Genomic DNA, 22,026 nt, shown 5'->3' with positions numbered 1-22,026 from the left:
ACCTCCACGCTCCTCCCCACCCCCAAAAGGTTTGTTGTTGTTTCAAAGATGAGTCTCCTGTAGCCCAGACTAAGTTCAAACTCTCTATGTAACAAAGGATGACCTTGAACTTTTGATCCTCTTGCCGGAAATGCATGCATACAAGAACCTGCCTGGTTGTTTAAGATGCTGGGGTTCCTGTAAGCCCAGGGGAGTACATCCTAGCTTTGAGAATGTGGTGACGTCTTCAACAATGTTGCTTTTTCGCTCACTGCTCACTTTCACTTTTTTTTTAAACAGTTCATTAAAATATAGCCAGGCGTGGTGGGACATTTCTTTGATCCCAGGACTCAGGAGGCAGCGGCAGGAAGATCTCTGTGAGTTCAAGGCCAGCCTGGTTTACAGAGTGAGTTCCAGGACAACCAGGGCTACACACAGGCACCCTGTCTCAAAAAAAAAAAAAAACAAAAAACAAAAAAAAAAAACCAAAACAAACAAACTTATATAATTATATATAATTTCTCAGGAGCAGTTGAGATAGTTTTGTTAACATGACCAAGCATGTTATCCTGAATTGAACTTCAAGGCCCTGAGAACCAACTCCCTCAACTTCTTCTACTCTGACTGCCATGGGCATGTCATGGTATGTAGGTCCACACACATAAATGCACACACAAAAATAAATTAAAATGTACTTTTTATTTCATTGAGACAGGCTTTCTCTGTCCGGCTCTGGCTATCCTGGAACTCACTGTGTAGACCAGGCTGGCCTCAAACTCACAGAGATCTGTCTGCCTCTGCCTCTACAATGGCTGGGACTAAAGGTGTGCATCGACACCGACTGGCTTAATAGATTACTTTTATTTTATATATATTGGTGTTTTGCCTGCATATGTGTCTGTGTGGGGGTTTAGAACCTCCTGGAACTAGAGTTACAGACAGTTGGGAGCTGCCATCTGAGTGCTGGGAATTGAACTCAGGTCCTCTTGAAGAGCTCAAGCCTGCTAAGCCATCTCTCCAGCCTCATTTCAGATGGTTGGGAGCCACCATGTGGTTGCTAGGAATTGAACTCAGCACAGCTGTTAACCGCTGGGCCATCTCTCCAGCCCAGCCTCGATCCTTTTGGGGCCAGATGTTTACACGCCAACTCTGGGAAATCACAGCCTTCTGGGTGGCATTTCTGCGGTGTTCTAGTAACTAATCTTCCCAGGGCAGCCTGAGCTGCACAGAGGCGGCGGTGGGCCCTCAGGACTCTTTCCCAGACAGTCTGCCTGTAGGTCCAGCTTCTACTCTGATCTATTCTGAAGGCCTACAGGCTTTATAAGATGGCTCACAATCTGATAATCTCAGCTGAGCTGTGGTTTCTGTCTATCCTCATCCCACTGCTCGGCCTTGTGCACATAGCGTATCTCCGGGGAAACTGAGCCAGTGGCCGAGAAGCAGGCAGAAACGCTTCTGTTCTCGGGGCTTTCTTTTCCTGTTCTCTCAGTGCTCTCTGGAGCTCACCTGCTTCCCCCCCACCCACCCCGCTCATCTCTTCTGTTGGTCCCTACTGAGAATGAGGGGTAGGAGGAGGCGCAGTGACTCACTCACTCAAGATCTATAAAAATGAAAGACGCATATTTAATGGGGGAGCAGGGGCACATGGGGTATGGTATGTAGGAGTCAGTCTCCCAGCTCGTCCTATCCAGACGTCTCACCTGGGAACACTGGCCGCCTGAACCTCGAGCTCACTAAGCCAGCCCTCAGCCTTTCCTCAGTTGTTAAATAGTTTCCGATTTCGATTCGTCCTCTTCTGTTTTCTCCAGCCTCTCCTCCATGGCTGTTTCTGATGGCTTCTCCTGGTTTTGGCTGATATCATCTAGGGTTGGTTGGGTGGAGTCCTCTGAGATCCTTCGGTAGATTTCCCTGGACTCTCTTCTCATCATTTGGCTTGTCGAAGGGGTGTCTCCCAACATCATTTTGCTGCTCGTGAGTCCTGAGCTGCTTCCGTCTTGCTCCTCCACCCTCAGCAGCCTCTGCTTCGACCCCTCTTCATCTTCCGTGGCCTCTCTCTCACTCTCCAGTTCCCTCTCCCACTGCTTCACCACCCTCTCCTGCTCTTCTCGACCTCGTCTCGTTTCCTTCTCCGATGCTCCCGAAAACTCCATCTGTGAACTGATGTCCTCTGGAAAACAGAACGGGGTGGTGCAGGATGAGACAGCCTGCCTGGGCTTCTCCGAGCGAGCGAGCGAGCGAGCGAGCGCAGCAAGGACGGGAGGGTGGCCTTGGTCACATGGCCACACGCTTCCCAAAGGAGAGGACCGGCCATTGCTCGGGTCCTGAAGAAGTTCTGCTCTGGCATCGGGTGAGATGCTGCATGCTCCATTACCGTGCAATTGCGAGGGAGACTGGCGCAGAGGAGATCTCACCACGATCCCCCTCCGAGAAAGAACAAAACCAGAACTTCAACCCTGGACCGCCTGACCCCAAAAATACCCGGCTCCTTTCCCTACAAGAAATGACACAGGGGCTGGGGATTTAGCTCAGTGGTAGAGTGCTTGCCTAGCAAGCGCAAGGCCCTGGGTTCGGTCCCCAGCTCCGAAAAAAAGAAAAAGAAAAAAAAAAAAAAAAGAAATGACACGGGGCTGGAGAGGTGGCTCAGTGGTTAAGAGAACTGACTGCTCTTCCAGAGGTCCTGAGTTCAAATCCCAGCAACCACATGGTGGCTCACGACCATCTGTAATGGGATCTGATGCCCTCTTCTGGTGTGTCTGAAGACAGCGACAGTGTGCTCATATACAAAGAAAGAGATGGCGTAGGTACTTATTCTTTTTTCTTTTTTTTAAAGATTTATTTATGTGAGTTTACTGTCCATGTCTTCAGACACACCAGAAGAAGGCATTGGACTCCATTACAGGTAGTTGTGAGCCACCATGTGGTTGCTGGGAATTGAACTCAGGACCTCTGGAAGAGCAGTCAGTGCTCTTTTTTTTTTTTTTTTTTTTTTTTTTTTTGGTTCTTTTTTTTCGGAGCTGGGGACCGAACCCAGGGCCTTGCGCTTCCTAGGCAAGCGCTCTACCACTGAGCTAAATCCCCAACCCCGCAGTCAGTGCTCTTAACCACTGAGCCATCTCTCTAGCCCATGGGTGTTCATTCTCTGGTCCACACCGTGTAAGCAGCCATTGCCACAGGCTCCTGGTCTGAAACATCACTCTGTATCAGAACCTCCCATAACCTCGCCTTCACCGCTGGGATGCAAAAAACATCCTTCCTCCCTTGACAAAAATGGCATGGGTGTTGAGGAGTGACATGGGGTCTTTTTTCCAGTGACTCCCGATCCTGCCACCTTTGCACTGGTCCCTGGGGAGCAGTCAGTGTTGAGTTCTTTTGTAAACATATGAGCGGGCCGTAAGCAAGAGGGGCTGCTGGAGAGCTGCCGTCCTATAACTCTTGCTCTTTGTCTGATAACTGCAGAAAAGTCACCATCACCTCCTGGGTATCCTTCACGCTCTTCTTCTGGAAGCTGCTCATAGGGAAGTCATCGAGAGTGGTTTAACAAGGTCTCAGTCATTCCGAGGTAAAAAGATAAACAACAGTGCCCTCTTCTGTTCAGACAAGGAAGTGTCTTCTTGAGAAGGCAGGGGATCTGCAGGTGGCAGGCCCAGGGGAGGGGAAACTGCTTCCTGGCCCATCCCCCTCTCCCTAGCCCTCTTCCCCTAGCTATCCCTTCCGTGGCTTGTTGACTGCTCCATGCAACCTACAAACAGAGGCCTGACCTCTCTTTGAGGGAATCAGCTACCACCACTGGGCAGGCACTGGAGAGATGGAGCCCTGAGAGTTGAGGCACACACCTGTAAACCCAGGACTTGGGGGATAGAGGCTAGGGGAGGATCAGGAGTTGATGACCATTCCCAGCTACAGAGGAAATCTGAGGCCAGCCCGGCATACAGGAGACCTTGCTTCAAAACAAAAAGGACAAACCAAAACGAACAGTTGTGGAGGCCTGGAAAATCCCAGCTCTCAGGAGGTTGAAGCAGGAGCAAATGTGACTAACTGGACAAGACTGGAATCAGAGGTCAGCCTCTCATTTCTACATACATGGTACACATGTGTATCAGCACACATACGTGTGCGATAAGGGGATGCTGTCATCTAGCTGCTCTGCTGTGGGAGCCATGGGGACTAGGAAGAACTTGCCCTTGAACCTTGGGGTGGTTGGGGGTGTTAGCTAATAATCCACACTGGACTCTGTCTCCTGGACCCCTCCCCACCACCCACTGTATCACGGCCAAGAGGTCACGGTCTTCCAGAGCGAGGCAAGGGCCGTCTGTTACCAAAATCATTGTGGAATCGTGGTTGAGGCCCTGAGGCCCAGGATCTAAAGCTAGATGGCCAGACTGAAAACCTCTGTGGATTTCCAAGCCCCTCTTCAACAAGTGTTCCCAGTAAGAGGGTGGCAGTGCCCAACACACTACCAGAATGCCCAGCAGCAGGGCATCAAAGGTAGAGGCACTGCTAAGGTCTTCTCAAACCCGCTCCTCTGTGCTCGCCCTTAATTTGATTCTTTCTTCTCCTCAGACCTTCCTGGTGGGTGAGCAGAGCCTGAGGGGTTGAAGACCCCTCTGCTCCCTGGACGTCTAGGGTGCCCTGGAGTTCTGCTGCTAAGCAGTGCAAGAGGTTCCAGGTGACAACAGCAGATAGCCCAGCTGGGAGAGTGGCCAGGTGGCACCCCTCCCTACCAGGTGACCCCCCTCCCTAGCAGGTGACCTGGTGGTCGCTAGCCTCACTCAGCTTCCTACCCAGTACAAGGGAGGGCAGGGTGAGAGGGGCCAGTGTTTTACATGGTAGGTAGCTGACTGGCAGCAGTGGCCCAGGGTGTGGCCCTGTCACTCTGCCAGCGTCTGCTCTTGCTGTGTCCTGCTGGAAATGGTCCTGTGGGCCCTGCAGAGCGGAGCCTGGGGTCTGTCTGAGAATCTAACCCCTACCTGGCACGCTGCGAGTGATAAAAATGGTAAATACCCTGTGAGTAACCTGAAGACAGAACGGAAAAACGGGACGGACTCACAGGGCAGCTGGGCTGGGGGCAAAGCCAGGCCAAGGCTAACTGAATCCTTTCCCTGTCCTGACCCAGGAAGAGATTCAGCTGCTGTTGGCAACTATGTGAGCATATTCAGAGGGCAGTGCCAACCTGGGAGTGACTGGTGAGTAAGGCAGGGCAACTGGTAGAGGAGGGCTGGGGAGGGTCGAAGGTGTGGTGATGACTCACGTCTCTCTGCCTTTTCCCTGAGTATCTCCCTGTAGTTCGTTTTCTTAAGTTCTTCAATGATGCCCTTGTTGGCGTCGTCTAAGGCCTGCGGGGGGCAGAAGAGCTGGTGAACTCTTTTATTTTTTTTAAAGATTTGTTTATTTATCATATACAATATATAATATATTAGATTATTATGTATTATATACGTCGATGTTTTCATACACACCAGAAGAGGGTATCAGATCCCATCACAGATGGTTGTGAGCCACCATGTGGTTGCTGGGAATTGAACTCAGGACCTCTGGAAGAGCAGTCAGTGCTCTTCACCTCTGAGCCTTCTTTCCGGCCTGAGACAAGGTCTTATTCTCTATCCCTGGCTGGCCTCAAAATTCCTGCCTCCATTTTCTAAGGGCTGGGATTACAAACGTGTGCTACCAACGCCCAGCCGGTTGCTTTGTTTTGAGACAGGGTCCATTTCTATAGGTCCAAGCTGGTCTCAAAAGCATGGTCATCCTGCAGATTGAAAGCTTCTGCCTCTGATGGGATTACAAGCATAACCCCCCGCAGCCTGTTTCCTGTGGGGTCTTGAAGAGGCTCTACCTTTGTCATAGTCATCTCAGAGGCTGGCACTGAGCTCAGTAACTGCGGCTTTGGGGTATGTGTAGCTGGATGCCTGGTGGGCAGCATGGCTCTAGCTAGGGCCTTCCCTGTCAGGTTTCATTCTGGAGATGGCAGGGCAGGCGGGTGGGGTTGGGAGCCTCAGACCTGGTCCCTGGAGGAGCCTCTGAGGACCAATCAGTGAAGTCACTGCCTAGCTTTCAGGGAAACTTCAGTAGCCCCTAGCCCTGCCTCCCAGGAGACCAAGGCTCTCACTCTGCATCTCCTTGGTCCCTTATGGTGCTGGTCACAAACAAGGGCTTATGCTTTTGTCTTGGTTTTCCTGCAGACACCAAAATTCTTACGGGGCCAGGATGACAGCCAGCCACGTGTGGCCTCAGCCACGTGTGGCCTCAGCCACTGGCCTCAGTAAGTACTTGTGCTTTCTGTGGATGGTCATGTGGGAGAGGACCAAGTCTTAGAGACCATAAGCGAGACTCAGTGGAGCATGTAGCAGGCTTGGGGTGAAGGCAGACATTCTGAGGTGTGTGTCACAGAGGCTGTCCCTTAACAAGAACTGGGCAGCAACACTGGCAGGCCTAAGCTAACCCTGAGAAATACAGAGGCAGGGAGCTCACTGGGGTCTCTTGAGAGAGATTTTTCTACTGCAATATGGAAGTGTTGACCTTGCTACAGCCTTTCCAAACGTATCACAAACTTCCCTCCCGGTCTCTTTTCTGGTATCCTTCCAGCACAGCTCTCCGCCCCTCACCTTGCCCTTGCTATACTCGACCAATCCTGTGTGCTTGGCAAGTTCAGCCCCGGGCCAATCTCCTACTGGGTGTATCCTGTCACTGTCAAGGTGGCCTGTTCCTTGCTCAAGCTCCTGCTCTATGCATCTTCAGTCTGGCCCCTTAGACCACATCAATGTTGTTGTGCTGTGTGCGCTCTGGCCTCTCAGCCAGGGGCCTGTTTCAGAGAAGAGGCGCCCTCCCGCCATCGAAACCCACTCTAGCAGATGAGTCCTGGGGGATGCCTGTACCCGTGTGCCTCCAGAATTTCACTGTGGAAAGTGCCTGAGGAATCTGGTGAGCAGGAAGAGGTAGATGGGTGGGGATCCCTGAAGTGGTCACCATCGGACTTGGCCGAGATCCTACATCCACCTGGAGCATTATCTTTGAGAGGAGACTGGGATCGGCTAGGCAAGCCTGAAGTACCTCCTGGCTTCACCTCATTCAACTTCTGGACTCTGCCCCTGGCACTTCTAGTCTAGGCCAGCACTGCCCAACAGGAATGTCTGCAATAGTGGGACTATTCTAGTACCATGCGGTCCCACAAGCCACGCGTGGCTGCCGTGCACTTGAAATATGGCTAAGGACTAAGAAACTGAACTTTGCAGTCTTAAAGTAGGCCAGTAGCTGCCTCCCGGGCGGGGCTGGGTGACTGCAAACTGAAGGGTCATGGAAGGTCCCCGGGGAGAGGATCTCTAAGCTAACACGTAGGGGTTGGCTGAGAGCGTCCTGGAGGAGGTAAACCCAGGAGGACTTAGAAAATTCTAGACAGATTAAAGCACTTCTTCATGGGCACAAGTTAGGGAAAAGGTAGAAGGCTGGCTTTGGCTGGTGCTAGCCCAAGGCTGGAGAGCCCCACAGCAAGGTTGCCAAAGGCCTTTCTAGCCCCACAGTGCCTTCTCCCAGAGGTCAGGGTAGAAGCAAGAGAAAGGGAGTCCAGATGCTTCCAGCTGGCCCTGCAGCAGGTAGCAGTTTCCAAATGCAAGTCCTAAAATCCGTTTATGGGGAGACGGTGCCGAAGTCATATATACTTGCTGCCCGATCCGGGGAACTAGTCTGGATTCTAGAACCTGGGATTCTAGGTGGATGTGGTACCTTCCTATAATTCCAGTCTTAACAGGCACAGACAGGGGATCCTAGTGAGTAGGACTATTAGCGAGTGAGGCTAGTCTGGGTATGACAGCGAGCTCTGGGTTTGCGAGAGAGACCTCGCCTCGGTGATTAAGGCGAGGGAGACGTCAAGGATGATTCCCAGTGTCAACCTCAGGCCTCCACATGTACATGTGTAGATGTACACACACACACACACACACACACACACACACACACACACATGCGCGCGCGCGCGCGCGCGCGCGGAAAATAGAAAAAGAAGGGAGAGGAAATGTCAATCAGCATTAAACAAAGGAAAATGGAAAGCCGTTTGTAGTGTGACGTCCTACACCTAGGGTCTTATACTCTCAGCTACTTCAGAGCCTGAGGCAGGAGGAACATTTGAGTCCGTGAGGTCAGAGTGGTAAATGGAAAGAAGCCCTCATATCTAATTAATTAACTGATAATTAATATGTTAATAAATAATACATAAGGAAGTGTTGGAGTGCATAGTACAGCATGTGTCCTGTGACAGGTGGGTAGTAAGCAGCTGGGGCAAGGCTAAGGGGGCTGAGGGCCCAGCCATTCCCCTCTCTCGCCCTCCTGCACCCGCCTACCCACTCACCCTCCCAACCTCCTACCTCCCCACCCCCAGCCCCAGCCCTAGCTGACAGATGCTCACACTGATGATAGCCTGCTGTGCCTCATTGTTGTGGACCAGCTTGGCTCTCTCCAGGGCCTTCTCAAAGTTATTCACAGCTGACTCGAAGTCCCTCAGCTTCACTGGAGAGTGGGGAAGAAGGCAGAGAACCAATTGAGACACTTTGTACAGCTTGACAGAGCCCCCCCCCCCCCCCGGTCTGCCAGGATCCATTAGAAGTCTGTGTCTGCTGGGGTCAGCTCCAGATGACTGAGAAGCCAGGCCCAGTCTTTGGAGCATGTTCCTGGTCTGTGCAGCACTGAGGACTGGGACAGGGACCAGCACTGTAGCTCCCAGGCCCCCAGTGAGGGGAGATCTTAGGATGGGAACAGTGCACAGGACATGTATCTCCAGGGTGGGGACTATAACCCCATCTGGAAATGGTTCCTAGAGAGGCCACCATTACTTTTAGGCAGCTTTTAAGTTTTCTGAAAACACTGTGTAGAGTAGGGGACATGATAGAGGCTATGATGCATAAAGCCCTGATTTGACTCTGAGCACTGCACAAGCTGGGAGTGGAGACGCACCTGTAGCCCCAACACTTGGAAGGGGTTAGTGTAAGGTCCTTATTGGCTATGTGCCAAGTTCAAGACCAGCCTGAGACTCCTAAGACCCTGCCTTCTTTTCCATTTTTTTTTTCCGGAGCTGGGGACTGAACCCAGGGCCTTGCGGGTGCTAGGCAAGCGCTCTACCACTGAGCTAAATCCCCAACCCCTCCATTTTTTAAAAATACAAACAAAACAAACTGGGGAGAGCCAGGTAGTAGGGCATACACCTTTAATCCCAGTGAGGCAGGTGGATCTCTCTGAGTTTGAGGCCGGCCTGGACTACAAAGTGAGTTCCAGGAGACACAGGGCTACACAGAGAAACCCTGTCTCAGTAGGGGTGGGGAGGGCAAAACCAGCAACAAAAAAAAAACCCCAAAATAATGAGATAAAGAGATGGCTCAATGGGCAAAAGCACTTGCTATGTAAGTGTGAAGCCCTGAGTTCAAATCCTCGTACTGGTGTTAAAGCCAGGAGAGTCAAGGCCTGGGATGCAGGTACAGGTAGATCCCAGGAGTTCATTCACCAGCCAACCTCGCTAAAATAGAAAGACTCTGAGAGGAAGTCACTGTGTATCTTTCTCTGGTCTCTGCATATGTGTGCATAGTGGCATGTACATGCGCACACATGCACACAACATATGATCATCATCATCACCATCATATCACTGGACGGCAGGGAGACATGGAGAGGTGGAAATGTGTCATGGACGGCTGCTAGAACCTCCATTCCCCTCCTCTGATGGGACAGAGAACAAATGGTTCTGCAGAGCTCACCCAGCCTGCTAGTTCTGGAGCCTGGACCAACTCAGTGAGTGACAGAGTAAAAGACCTGAGGGCCCTTAAAAAGCACTCCACTTGGGGCTGGGGATTTAGCTCAGTGGTAGAGCACTTACCTAGGAAGCGCAAGGCCCTGGGTTCAGTCCCCAGCTCCGAAAAAAAGAACCAAAAAAAAAAAAAAAAAAAAAAAAAGCACTCCACTTGGTGCCGGGAGCTCAGCAGAGATGCATACCATTTTTACCCAAATAATGGCCTGGCAAGATGTACCCATGGCTGCAAACAGTGGCAGAAGAGCTCCGGAAATAACCAACCATTGTTTGAGGGCTTGGGGGTGGGGTGGGGGGGTAGGTGTTTAAGGCCCCAGTCTACAGGATGGAATCCATAGCTGGCACTGTTTATGGGCCGAGGACCTGTGGCCAGGTAGGTCATAAGGCCCTAGGAGAGAACCTGCTACTATTATTCAGGTCAATAAATCTAGCATCCGACTGCCTCCTAACGACACAGCACACCTCTCGGCTCTAAGTGGAGAAGCTTCCTCTCGCAGCAGAAAGAGACTGACACAGAGACCCAGAACCAGTCAACGCAGAGACTAACGGGCTACAGAATGCCCAGCCTACGTGGGATGTCTAAATCATCTCAAACCGCAGGCAGGGATCTTCACAGGGGAGGGAACAGGAAGACCGTTCAGAGCCACATGGATGACTTCAAGAAAACAGAGTTTTCTAAACACAACGGGGTGGCTGGCACTATAAACGCACAGCAGTTAGGATAGCTTTCGTAAGACCTGGGCGAGCGGCTGCTCGAAATCCCAACGCGGAAGGGGAGAGGTGGAACAAATTTCCGCCCCTAGCTGAGGAGCTACTGGCACCTGAAGGCTGTTGGGAGATGGGAAGTCAGTCTTCCTGAATGGGGTGAGCCCCTGGTAAGTCGCTCACACTTTTTTTTCTTTTCTTTTTTTTTTTCTTTCTTTCTTTTTTTTTCTCCGGAGCTGAGGACCGAACCCAGGGCCTTGCGCTTCCTAGGCAAGCGCTCTACCACTGAGCTAAATCCCCAACCCCCGTCTCACACTTCTAAGGCAGGCCCCACACCCAAGAGTTGGGACCCACACCCAAGAGTTGGGCAATACAAATTGGACTTAGTGGATTAAAAGCAAAATATAACACAAGGTTTGGTGGGGAGGAAAGTGGTGGTGGATCAGCGAGGAATCGGAGGAGGGGAGGTAAAATACGTTCTGTGAAATCTTCAAAGAAATAATAAAAATATTATTTAAAAATTGAAACAAAGCTGGGCGGTGGTGGTGCATGCCTTTAATCCCAGCACTGAGAGGTAGAGGCAGGAGGATCTGTGAGTTCAAGGCCCGCTTGGTCTCTAGAGTGAGGACAACTGGGCTTCACAGAGAAACTCTGTCTCAAGAAACAAAACTAACCTACTGGCTACCTTAATTAATTAACTAATTAATTAAAACAAAGCAAGCAAGCTAACAAACAAAAAAATGAATTGTTTGTCCTCGTCCTCAATATTATGGTTATAATAGAAGCGTAGAGATGGGTCAGAGAGATGGCTCAGGGGTTAAGAGCACTGACGGCTCTTACAGAGGTCCTGAGTTCAATTCCCAGCAACCACATGGTGGCTCACAACCATCTGTAATGGAATCTGATGCCCTCTTCTGGTGCGTCTGAAGGCAGACACATTATACTAATATGCATAACATGAATAAATAAATAAATAAAAAAGAAGCGTAGAGATGCTAGGCTCAGCCAGGTCATGCTCAGGCCTGGTGCTGGGAGAAACAGGTAGGATGGGAGTCTCTGAGCCCCTCCCTACCTTGGGCCTGTGCCACCAGAACACTGGCGTTCAGCTGCCACTCGAGGTCCCCTTCCTCCTCAGCATACTGCTGAGACTTTTCACCGTAACTCTGGGCCTGCCACGCCTGGTCCAGCTCCAAGTAGCAGCGGCCAATCTCATGGAAGAGCCAGGTCTTCTCCAGGGTGGTTTTGGCTAGAGGGATCTTCTCCTCCCACCTGGGGAAGAGAAGAACCGGGTCAGCTCCCTCCCAGCTCTGTGCTCAGCCATGGCAGACCCAGGCTTCCCGTGGGAGCAGAATAAAGCTCATTCTTCCCGTTCGGTCCAGAGCAGAATTAGGAAGTACCAACATATTGCCAAACTGCCAGAGCTATTTTTTGGTGACATCTATGGGATCGAATTTGGCATCACCACTGAAAATGATGTTTGAAAAGGGTTCCTGGGGGGCCGGCGGGATTGCTCAGTGGTAGAGTAATCGCCTGGTATGTATGCTCGAGACTCTAGACTAATTCCAGCGCTGCAGAAACCAACAGAAGCAACTAAAATAGCACAAAAACAACTTTCCAGAATTACTAGGTTAGGTTCAATGGCACAGGCCTGTAATTCCAAGCACCGGGGAGGCTGGGGCAAGAAAGCGTGTGTGAACGACTGGGAGGAACCACTTTCCAGTACACAGATACCAAGGGCATCACGTGCGTGACCCGGAAGGATGCTTGGTGATCAAGTGTCAGAGGCCTGCAGGACAGTGTCTCTCCAGAAAGGGTGGCTGCACCCAAGGAAGCTGGCTCTCTGGGTCTGGGCTGCCTCTGAGGCTCGCTAGGGCTATGCCCACTCACCCCACTGAACAGATAACCAACTTAAGGGTTAGACCTCAAATAGACCATCTGGGGAGTTGCCATACAGCTCCCCTAAACTCCACACAGTCACACAGAGTCATGGGAGAGCCCCTAAGGAAGTTACAAAGGTCCCTTGGTCTATCAGCTCTAAATTAAGAGTCACCTAGAAATGAGTTCTGGGCTGGTGAGACAGCTCCATGTGGGAGGAGTTTGCCAAACAAGACTGGTGGTGACACATGTAAGAACCCTAGAACCAGTGGAAGTGTGGAAGGGGAGATCTGACTCCACAAGGTTCTCCTCTGGGCATCACATGTAATTAGTGGGACACATACGCCTGCTCCCCATTCTCAAATCACACATAATAATAATAATAATAATAATAATAATAATAATAATAATAATAATAAAAGCAAGTTCTTAGTTGGGCAGTGGTGGCACATGTCTTTGATCCCAGCGCTCAGGAGGCAGAGGCAGGAGGATCTCTGAGAATCGAGGCCAGCCTGGTCTACAGAGTGAGTTCCAGGACAGCCAGGGCTCCACAGAGAAACCCTGCCTCGAAAAATAAAAACAAAAACAAACAAACAAAAGTCAAAAGAGAGAGAAAGAGACAAATGAGTTCTTGAGTCCTCACCCACCTTAGAATTAGAATTTCCAGGGGTAAGACTAAGTAGTTTTTTGTTTGTTTGTTTGTTTGTTTTAATTTTATTTATTTTTGGTGCTCACACATGCGCATGAGTGTGTGTATGTGTGTGTGTTCCATATGCCAGGCCTTGGGGCTGATCTCCAGCACCAAAGAACAGACCAAAGACTAGGGCTTCAGCTGTCACCGGCACAACCAGGAGTCTAGGTCATCTGGTCCTCTTTCCCTTTCCCCCTTCCTTCCTTCCTTCCTTCCTTCCTTCCTTCCTTCCTTCCTTCCTTCTATCTCATCTTCCTCCTCTTCCTTTTCCTCTTCCTCCTGCTGCTCCTCCTCCTCCCCCTTTTCTTCTTCCTCCTGCTGCTCCTCCTCCTCCCCCTTTTCTCCGATGGGCTTTTGCTCTGTAGCTCTATCTGGCCCAGAACTGACAATGCTCCTACCTCAGCCCCCTAAATAACTAGGGTTCCTTGCATGATCGGCCACACCCAGTTCTAAGTCCAGTTCATTTACTAAGGCCTCTTTGTCTGGCTTTATGTGGCCAGACTGGAATCCTGGTGTGAAGGAAGGAAGTCCCAGTCCCAGGGTGGGGAAGGGGCAGTGTGGGTTACTTACGTGTCAATGGCTTGCTGGAATTTCCCAACTCTGGCAAAAACTCTGCCAATATTGTCAAGGGCTCTCGATTTTGCATCTGGGAGGTCACTGCGGAGAAGCAACAAAAACAGCCATTAAGCTTAAATCAGATGTTATGGTGAAACAGGCAAGCACTAGGCCCAGGCTCCAGGAATTCAGAGTGCCCAGGGGAAGATGTCCAGGGTGACAAGGCTGTGTCACATGTCTAGGCTCACAAAGGCTGTGAGACATGTCCAGTCTGACAAGGTTGTGTCACATAGGCCCATCTGTGCCCTTAGCCTGAGATGGGCATCATCAGAATCCTTCCGGGATTGACAGCTTACAAAGATGTTCCTTTGGGCCAACGATTTTCCTTCTAGACTTTACCTCAAGATAATTAAAATGTTTCTTATTTTAGAAACAACCTACTAGGGACGACTTAACAATGATAATTGGTAGGTGTGAAAAAGAGTTTACCATGTATGAAGTGAAAAAGTCAGGGGGCTGGGAGTGTAGTTCGTTCATGAACTGCTTGCTTAGCATAAGCAAAACCTGAGCTTTCCCCAGCAAAAGAGGGGAAATATATCTATGTGGGCCTATGCTGCTGGCTTTGAGGACGCAGAAAGGGCATAGGAGCCAAGGAATGTATGTGCATGCTTGCATGCATGTGTGAGCGCACACACAAACACACACGCCAGAGAGAGAGAGACAGAGAGAGAGAGAGAGAGAGAGAGAGAGAGAATACTTAGCCAAGAAAAGTAGGAAAGTAGGCCCCCAGTTTAGGAAAAGACACCATCTCAAAGGAATAGTCAAAGAGTGCTAGAGGTGGGGGCTCCACTGCCTTTCATACACTCACACTCAGATGGACTGTGAAGATGGAGGAGGATGGAGGATGGAGGATGGAGGAGGATGGAGGATGGAGGAGGATGGAGGATGGAGGAGGATGGAGGAGGATGGAGGAGGATGGAGGATGGAGGATGGAGGAGGATGGAGGAGGATGGAGGAGGATGGAGGAGGATGGAGGATGGAGGATGGAGGTGGATGGAGGAGGATGGAGGAGAATGGAGGAGGATGGAGGAGGATGGAGGAGAATGGAGGAGGATGGAGGAGGATGGAGGAGGATGGAGGATGGAGGAGGATGGAGGAGGATGGAGGAGAATGGAGGAGGATGGAGGAGGATGGAGGAGGATGGAGGATGGAGGAGGATGGAGGAGGATGGAGGAGGATGGAGGAGGATGGAGGAGGATGGAGGAGGATGGAGGAGGATGGAGGATGGAGGGGGATGGAGGAGGATGGAGGAGGATGGAGGATGGAGGATGGAGGTGGATGGAGGAGAATGGAGGAGGATGGAGGAGGATGGAGGATGGAGGAGGATGGAGGATGGAGGAGGATGGAGGATGGAGGAGGATGGAGGAGAGTGGTCTTTTCTAAATTACTTTCCATTTAAGGCAGAGACACAGAGACAGAATAATAGAAAAATAAGATTGGCAAGCACCAGGTTACTTCGTTACCTTTTTCCTGTAAAGATTAAGGAAGTGGGGCTGGGGATTTAGCTCAGTGGTAGAGCGCTTGCCTAGCAAGTGCAAGGCCCTGGGTTCGATCCCCAGCTCCGGAAAAAAAAAAAAAAGAAAAGAAGATTAAGGTAGAGAGACTACATTATCTTGTCAATTAAAACCAGCCGGTTTATCAAACATGGCATTTATCTCTGTAATACTCTTTTCTCCGGTCAACTGAACAGCATACTTTCGATTTAGTAATGGGAAATTTAGCATTGGTGACTCCATTTTGATTTTTAACAGTTACAGATCTGCTCCAATAGCACCTTGCTCTTTCCCATCTCAGGCTGGCTTCTCCACATCTTCTTTTCAGCACCTTCCTTTTCAGCCTGGCATGGTGGCACACGGCGGAAGTTCCCACCTACCCAGTAGGCTGCAGCAGAAGAATCACTTGAGCCAGGAGTTTGAGGCCTGCCTGGGCTATATAGTTAGACTGTCATTTTAAAACAAAAACAGCTCGGCATAGTGGCTCAGCTAGCATTCATGAGGCTGAGATAGTAGGATAAGGAGGAGCTCAAGGATAGCTTTGGCTACATTATGAGTTTGAGGTTAGCCTGAGCTACATGAGACACTGTCTCAAAAACAAAACAAAACCAAACAAAACAAAAGAATATGACGACCCTTTGGTTGTCTGTTTGCACTGGAGATTAGATCCCACTCTAGCCTATGACTTTAGATCACAGTACTTCAAAGCAGCCCGCCTAGCATGGCTAGAAGGCCACTCCTCAGACGGCATTTAACCTGGGACCTCGGCAGCAGCCATGTCTCAGTGTGAGACTCCCCCGTGTAGCTGCTTGCACTCTGCACCCTTGACACTTCTTCCTAAGCTTTCCTGGATAAAGGCAGAGCCCTGTGCTCACTCACTTCCCACCGAGTTGTTGATGGCTTCCTGGGCTTTCTGAATTCCAACTTTGAATTCCCGATCGGGTCTCAGTTTGTAGCCTCGATGGTAGAACACCAGGGCAAACTCAAAGTCTCCCATGGTGTACAGCGTCTTGGCCTTCTGTAAGATCCCCTGGCATAGGAGACTATCGGGTTTCTTTCATTTAAAAACGTTGAAATGAATCCTTGTTTTGAAAAGCCTCTGTATGTGTCTAAGTACACGAGCGTGTCATAAACGAGAACACACTCCATGAGGTCCCAGGGAAATGGGTAGGAGGTGCGGTGAGAGACTTTCACAGTTTCGAATCAAACCCAGGGTGGCAGAACTTCCTGTAAAGCCAAACTCCCTTATAGGGCGTCAGCTGCCCATAGCCTTGGTCCCTAGACTGGCATAACATCTGCAGATTTCCAAATCCTCCATATTCCCTTGTCTCTGCCAAGAATGGTCCTCCCTATGTCCAATCCAACCTCCAGTCCTGTGTCCCCTCTGGTAGTGTCCCTGCCCGTGTCTCTACGAACCCTCAGCCACAGTTCTCATCAGCTGCTCTCAGTCTGCCTAAGACAGGTTTTCCCTTCCTGAGCAGACTCCCCTGGGGCTAGGGCGGATGGTCCAGTGGTAGAGCCTGCCTAGTGTATCTGAGGCCCTGGGTTGGATCCCTGAGACTTCTAAAATGTTAAAAGAGAGAGTGAGTAATCTCCTGTTGTGTGACAGGTAAATCCTGTGGCTTAATTTATTCATAATATTAATAAGAGGGCTGTCAAGAGTGGTGGTATACACCCTTATGTCTTTTATTGTCTTTTTTTTTTTTAATGTATGTGAGTACACTGTCTGTACACACCAGAAGAGGGCATAGATCCCATTATAGACGGTTGTGAGCCACCATGTGGTTGCTGGGAATTGAACTCAGGACCTCTGGAAAAACAGTTGGTGTTCTTAACCACTGAGCTATTTCTCCAGCCCCGCCCTTATGTCTTTAATCCCAGAACTCCAGAGGCAGATGCAGATAGATTTCTGTGGGTTTGAAGCTAGATTGGTCTGTACAGTGAGTTCTAGGCAAGCCAGGGATTACATAGTGAGATCTTGTTTAAAAAAAAAAAAAAAAAAAAAAAACAGGGCTGGAGAGATGGCTCAGTGGTTAAGAGCACTGACTGCTCTTCCAGGGGTCCTGAGTTCAATTCCCAGCAACTACATGGTGGCTCACAACCATCTGTAATGGGATCTGATGCCCTCTTCTGGTGTGTCTGAAGACCAATACAGTGTACTCACATATAAAAGAAATAAATAAGTCTTTAAAAAAAAAGACTTAAAAAAAGAGACTGAAGGCTGAATATGTAGCTCAGTGTTAGAGTTCTTGCCTAGCATTCATGAGGCCTAATGCTGGGGAGACACACAAAGCGCTGTGTTTGATCCCCAACCACCACATACGCTTGGCACGAGGGTGCACGTCTATAATTCCAACAGCCAGGAACTTAAGGAGTTTCGAACATGCTTGTGCACACCTGGCATGTGGTGCATGCACACCTATTAGGGAGGTGGAGCCAGGAGGTCGAGGAGTTCACAGTCATCCTCGGCTATGTAGCGAATTCAAGCCAGCCTGGGCTACTTAAATCCTATGTCGATTAAAACAAGAAGTTACCGGCAACAGGAAGGCACATCAATCAAATCTACATCCACCCAAGAGATAAATGAGTGCTGGAGTACTTAGAGCCTCTTGAACACGTCATTGGCTAGTCTCTAAGTGGGGGAAAAGAACTGGGGAGGGGTGTGTAGAACTCACTTAGACTAGAGTTTCCAGCTAAGGCCCTGTTTGCAGATGCTGAAAAGGCAGGAACTAGCCAGGCCAAGTTCCTGTGATCCTAGCTCCTGGGAGAGAGAGGTAGGAGGACCAGGAGTTAAGAGGCCAGCCTGGGGCTACACAGTGAAATCAGGTCTCAAAACACACACAAAAATAAAAAAAGGAAGGAAGGTTGTCTAGAATGCTGTACCCAGATGTAACACTCTAGTTAAGTGGCAAGAACTGGCAACAAGAGAGTGACTCTCTTCCCAAGGCCCAATGTCTAAGAGGACCGACCGATCGGATACAGGTGGACGGGGAGGAACGGGGTGGGATTTCTGGACCCCTTCCTCCACCTCTAACCCCCACTCAGTGTCAAGGGCTTTCCTCCAGTGAGACCCTGACTTCGGGGTCTGATGATGAGTGGGAGTGGCTTGATAGAGCAAGCCCTGGGGTAAGGGACACCCTGTTGTAGGAAGCAAAAGTAGCATAAAGCTGGGATCCTCCCAGAGTGGGTGGCCAGGGCATGAGCAGGACAGAGGGAGGGAGGTATCCAGAAGCCTCCTGGGTTTCCTCCAGGGAGTGGCTGTCTAAGGCTCAGGGGCTCCTGGAGCAAGCTGTGTGGGACAGATGTAAGGGGCAGACTGGGACTGGTCACGTGTGAGAGAGATTGCTTACAGGAAGTTCAAAGAGAAAGGCCCTGGAATCTGTTGAACAATAGGGCTGGGCTTGTGTGAGAAGTAAAATGATCTCTGGGAGATGGTTGCTATTGATACATTTTTTTTTTTGAGACGGAGTCGGACTATGTAGTCCTGACTGGCCTAGAACTCACAGGGACCCATCTACCTTTTCGTCCCACGTGCTGTGATCAAGACACTCAGAGTGCGCACGTTTCATTTAACCCTCATGATCCCTGCCACGTGGTATTATTAGGCCTTCAGTACAGGTGACTGAGGAGAAGAGCAACTTAAAATCCACACAGCTCTGAGCGATAGAGGGCGTGCCTGTCTCCAGTTCTAGGTCCATCCCAACCCCCTTGCTCCGTTCTAGTGGCTGATAACTCAATCTCCCTCCTTAACCCAGGAACGGATGGCATTGAGGGTATGGTGGCTAAGTGAGGAGAGGGCTGGAGCCAGTGTGCACAAGGCTGTGAGTGGCACTGCAGGCAACCAGGGGTTATGCCCAGAAAGCCATGGCCTGTTATCTTGGGAAGCCTTGAGTCTTGGGAAGAGCCCATTTCTGGGAGTGTTGGTGGAGGCTGGGGATTTCCCTGTTGGTCAGCAGGAAGGAGAGCTGACAAAGGGTAGTGTGGCTTTGAAGATCTCTGGGAGCAGTGAGAGTGAGAGGCAGACAGATGGACAGATGGACAGATGGACAGACAGACAGACAGGGAAAGCAGCAGCTGTGGCTGAGGGCTGAGGCACTAAGTGAAAGTGGGTGGTAGAGTCTGAAAAGGAAGTATCTCCCCTGGGGCTGGGGATTTAGCTCAGTGGTAGAGCGCTTGCCTAGGAAGCGCAAGGCCCTGGGTTCGGTCCCCAGCTCCGAAAAAAAGAACCAAAAAAAAAAAAAAAAAAAAAAAAAAAAAAAAAGGAAGTATCTCCCCAAAGGGTTCGTGTGGAGAAGCATGGTCCCCACTTGGTGGCAGTAGAGAGAAGACGTTAGTGCCAACAATCCACTGCCAACTGAACAACACCCAAGTTGGCAGGAGCCTGAGAAGAGTTCAGAACTGTGGGTGAGGGGACACTGTAGCCAAGAGGGACTCCAAAGGACTTAGACTCAGGATGCCCAGGGCCGGGGAGATGGTTCAGTGGGTGAGGGCGCTTGCCGCCAAACCTCAAGGCCTAAGTTTGATCTTGGGACCCTCGAGGTAGGAGTGACTCCCACAACTGTTCCTCTGATCACACGAATGCTCTGGCATCCACATGTGCACATGCGTACAACGAATAAATGTACGAACAAATATATAATAAGTTAAAAACAAAACAAAACAGGATCCCCTAAAAGTGATGGATTCCTTGTCAGGAAGTTTTTAAGTTGAGAACAGCTCATTTTAGGAAGACTGGCTATCACTCTTAGATGAATATTAGGTACGGTCTTGAGTCTGCTTTCCTCGTGTGTGTGTGTGTGTGTGTGTGTGTGTGTGTGTGTGTGTGTGTGTTTGGTGTGTGTGTGTGTGTTTGGTGTGTCTGTGAGTGTATACAGTATGTCTGTGGTGTGGTGTGTATCTGTGCGTGTGTATGGTACATTCTGTCTCTCTGTGTGGTATGTGTGTCTGAGTATGTGTATGGTACGTAGTATGGTGTGAGTGTGTGTGTGGTATGTGTGTCTGAGTGTGTGTATGGTATGTAGTATGTGTGAGTGTGTGTGTGGTATGTGTGTGGTATGCCTCTGTGTGTGGGTGTGTGCATGTGTGTGTGTGTGTGTGTGTATGGTATATATCTGTGTGTGTCTGTATGTGTGGATGGTATATATCTGTGTGTCTGTATGTGTGGATGGTATGTCTGTGTGTGTGGTGTATGTGTATGTATGTGTATGTATGTGTGTGTGGCATCTGTGTGTGTGTGTATGTGTGTGTGTGTGAGATGAGTGTGTCTATGAATGCGTATGGTACTACGCTATGTGTCTGTGTGTGTCTGTTTGTGAACTGGAAGTGACTGAGCCCAGCCTTGAACCTGCTAGGCAACTGCCCTCCCACTGAGCTACATTCCCACCCCATGATGTCTCAGTTCTAGGCCTGTATCTTTTCCATCCATCCTCCCGTCCACACGGGGCAGGTGCAGCGAGCACAGTCGACTGAGTGAAGGCACTGAGGCTGGGCGGTGACGTGACGCACCTAAGGTCCCACAGCCCAGTTGGATCTACTGAACCCTAGACCTTACCTCTGGGTCACCCCATATCTCCTTTAGCTTTGATCGACTTTGTCCAGCTTCCTCTTGGCCCCTTTCTCACTGCAGCCTGAAGCTTCCTCCAGCCTCAGGCCTTCCCACACCGCCAGCGCGCTGCACCAACACCCCTGTCCTGGCATCCTCATCTGTACTTTTTAACAGAGCACAACTGCAATTTAATGGCTATGCCACTTTTTTTGTTTTTTTGGTTTTTTTTTTTTTGTTTTTTTTTTTTTTTTTGCCAGATAGCTAAACCTATATCTGGACATTTCTATGTTCGTAATGCCAGAAATATCTGGTATGCCTATGGCCCGATACAAAAATTAAACACCAAGAGTCAAACCACTGGGAGCCCACTGGAATTTTTTAGCCATTATGCTCCTGTGTGTGACCAAAAAGAAAGCTAACAGCCTAGGTTTGTTTTCTACCCTCCATCCTGAGTATTCAACCTCTACTTCCACTGGACTCTCCCTCAGGCCTGCCCTGTGGGACAGAAAGCAGGAATGACCTACGAGCAGCCCTGGCAAAGGCTCTCAGAGGCCTGGGGGCCTTGGTCACCGCAGAGCACTCACTGTTCCTTGGCGATCTCCAGGTCCTTTCTGTGGCTCTGCAGGGCAGCCACCATCTGCCCCAGCTCGATCTGGGCGTTGCCTATGCAGCTGTACAAGTTCCCGACCAGTTCATCCTTGTTGGGTACCTCGTCTTGGTTCCATTCCAGGACCTTCTTAAGTACTTTCTCAGCTTTTTGTAGGCTCCCTTCAGCACTGCCACTGGTCAACACTGAGAAGAGAAGGAGTTGACACGGAGGTCAACTCCGCGTCCTTGGGCTGACTCCTCCCAGACAATAATTTACATCCACGGGTCAGCAGAGGCCGAGGCTCGGGCTGTCATGTTGCCTCTCCCCATCCTCCACCCCCGAGAATACTACCCACACATGTCAATGTCCTCTAGGCTCTTGAGGATATAGTGGGCTGTCTGCGAGGGGCTGCGTTTCCGGTCCCGCAGCCATTTCTCTTGCATCAGCTTCCGGTCTCTCTCCCTGGCGTAGATGGGTTTCTGCTGCCTCCAGAAATTGCTGCGGGTGTCCAGGTAGTTGATTCCAGTCATGATGAGTTCCTCCACAGTCAGGCCACTCTTGATGGTGCCTTTGATGAGATCTGTGGAGAAGCATCAAGGAGATCACACATGTTGGGGAGTCACCCATTCTAAGGTTGGAGCCCCTGCCGTAGGGCCCTGTGAGGACCCCTGCCTGCAGTTGCCCCAGCAGTGAGGACATGGGGAGTGTGTGGGTGGTGATGGAAAGCCAGGGGGACGTTCTTAGTACAAGCTG

The 22,026-nt window shown here is 50.3% G+C and overlaps 1 protein-coding gene across 3 annotated transcripts in view; it reads right to left on the bottom strand.

Annotated features, from left to right (window-relative positions):
- Positions 1-1,580: 1,580 nt before the first annotated feature.
- Odad4 (outer dynein arm docking complex subunit 4) overlaps positions 1,581-22,026 on the bottom strand; it is a 28,504-nt gene continuing 8,058 nt past the window's right edge. Inside the window, exons 6-12 of one of the 3 annotated variants that reach the window (NM_001107049.1) lie at positions 21,629-21,853; positions 21,269-21,476; positions 13,602-13,688; positions 11,538-11,734; positions 8,372-8,472; positions 5,228-5,312; positions 1,581-2,146 (exon numbers count right to left, since the gene is read on the bottom strand). In NM_001107049.1, coding sequence (NP_001100519.1) covers positions 1,743-2,146; positions 5,228-5,312; positions 8,372-8,472; positions 11,538-11,734; positions 13,602-13,688; positions 21,269-21,476; positions 21,629-21,853 — 1,307 coding nt within the window. In that variant the 3' untranslated portion in view covers positions 1,581-1,742. The remainder of the gene's footprint in view (positions 2,147-5,227; positions 5,313-8,371; positions 8,473-11,537; positions 11,735-13,601; positions 13,689-21,268; positions 21,477-21,628; positions 21,854-22,026) is intronic. The other 2 variants (XM_039086088.2, XM_039086089.2) reach the window with 2 other exon arrangements.

Source organism: Rattus norvegicus, chromosome 10 (genome assembly GCF_036323735.1).
Source record: "Rattus norvegicus strain BN/NHsdMcwi chromosome 10, GRCr8, whole genome shotgun sequence".
Taxonomy (NCBI): Eukaryota; Metazoa; Chordata; class Mammalia; order Rodentia; family Muridae; genus Rattus; species Rattus norvegicus.
The sequence above is the reverse complement of the archived record's forward strand: the minus strand, read 5'-3'. Positions and strand labels throughout refer to the sequence as shown.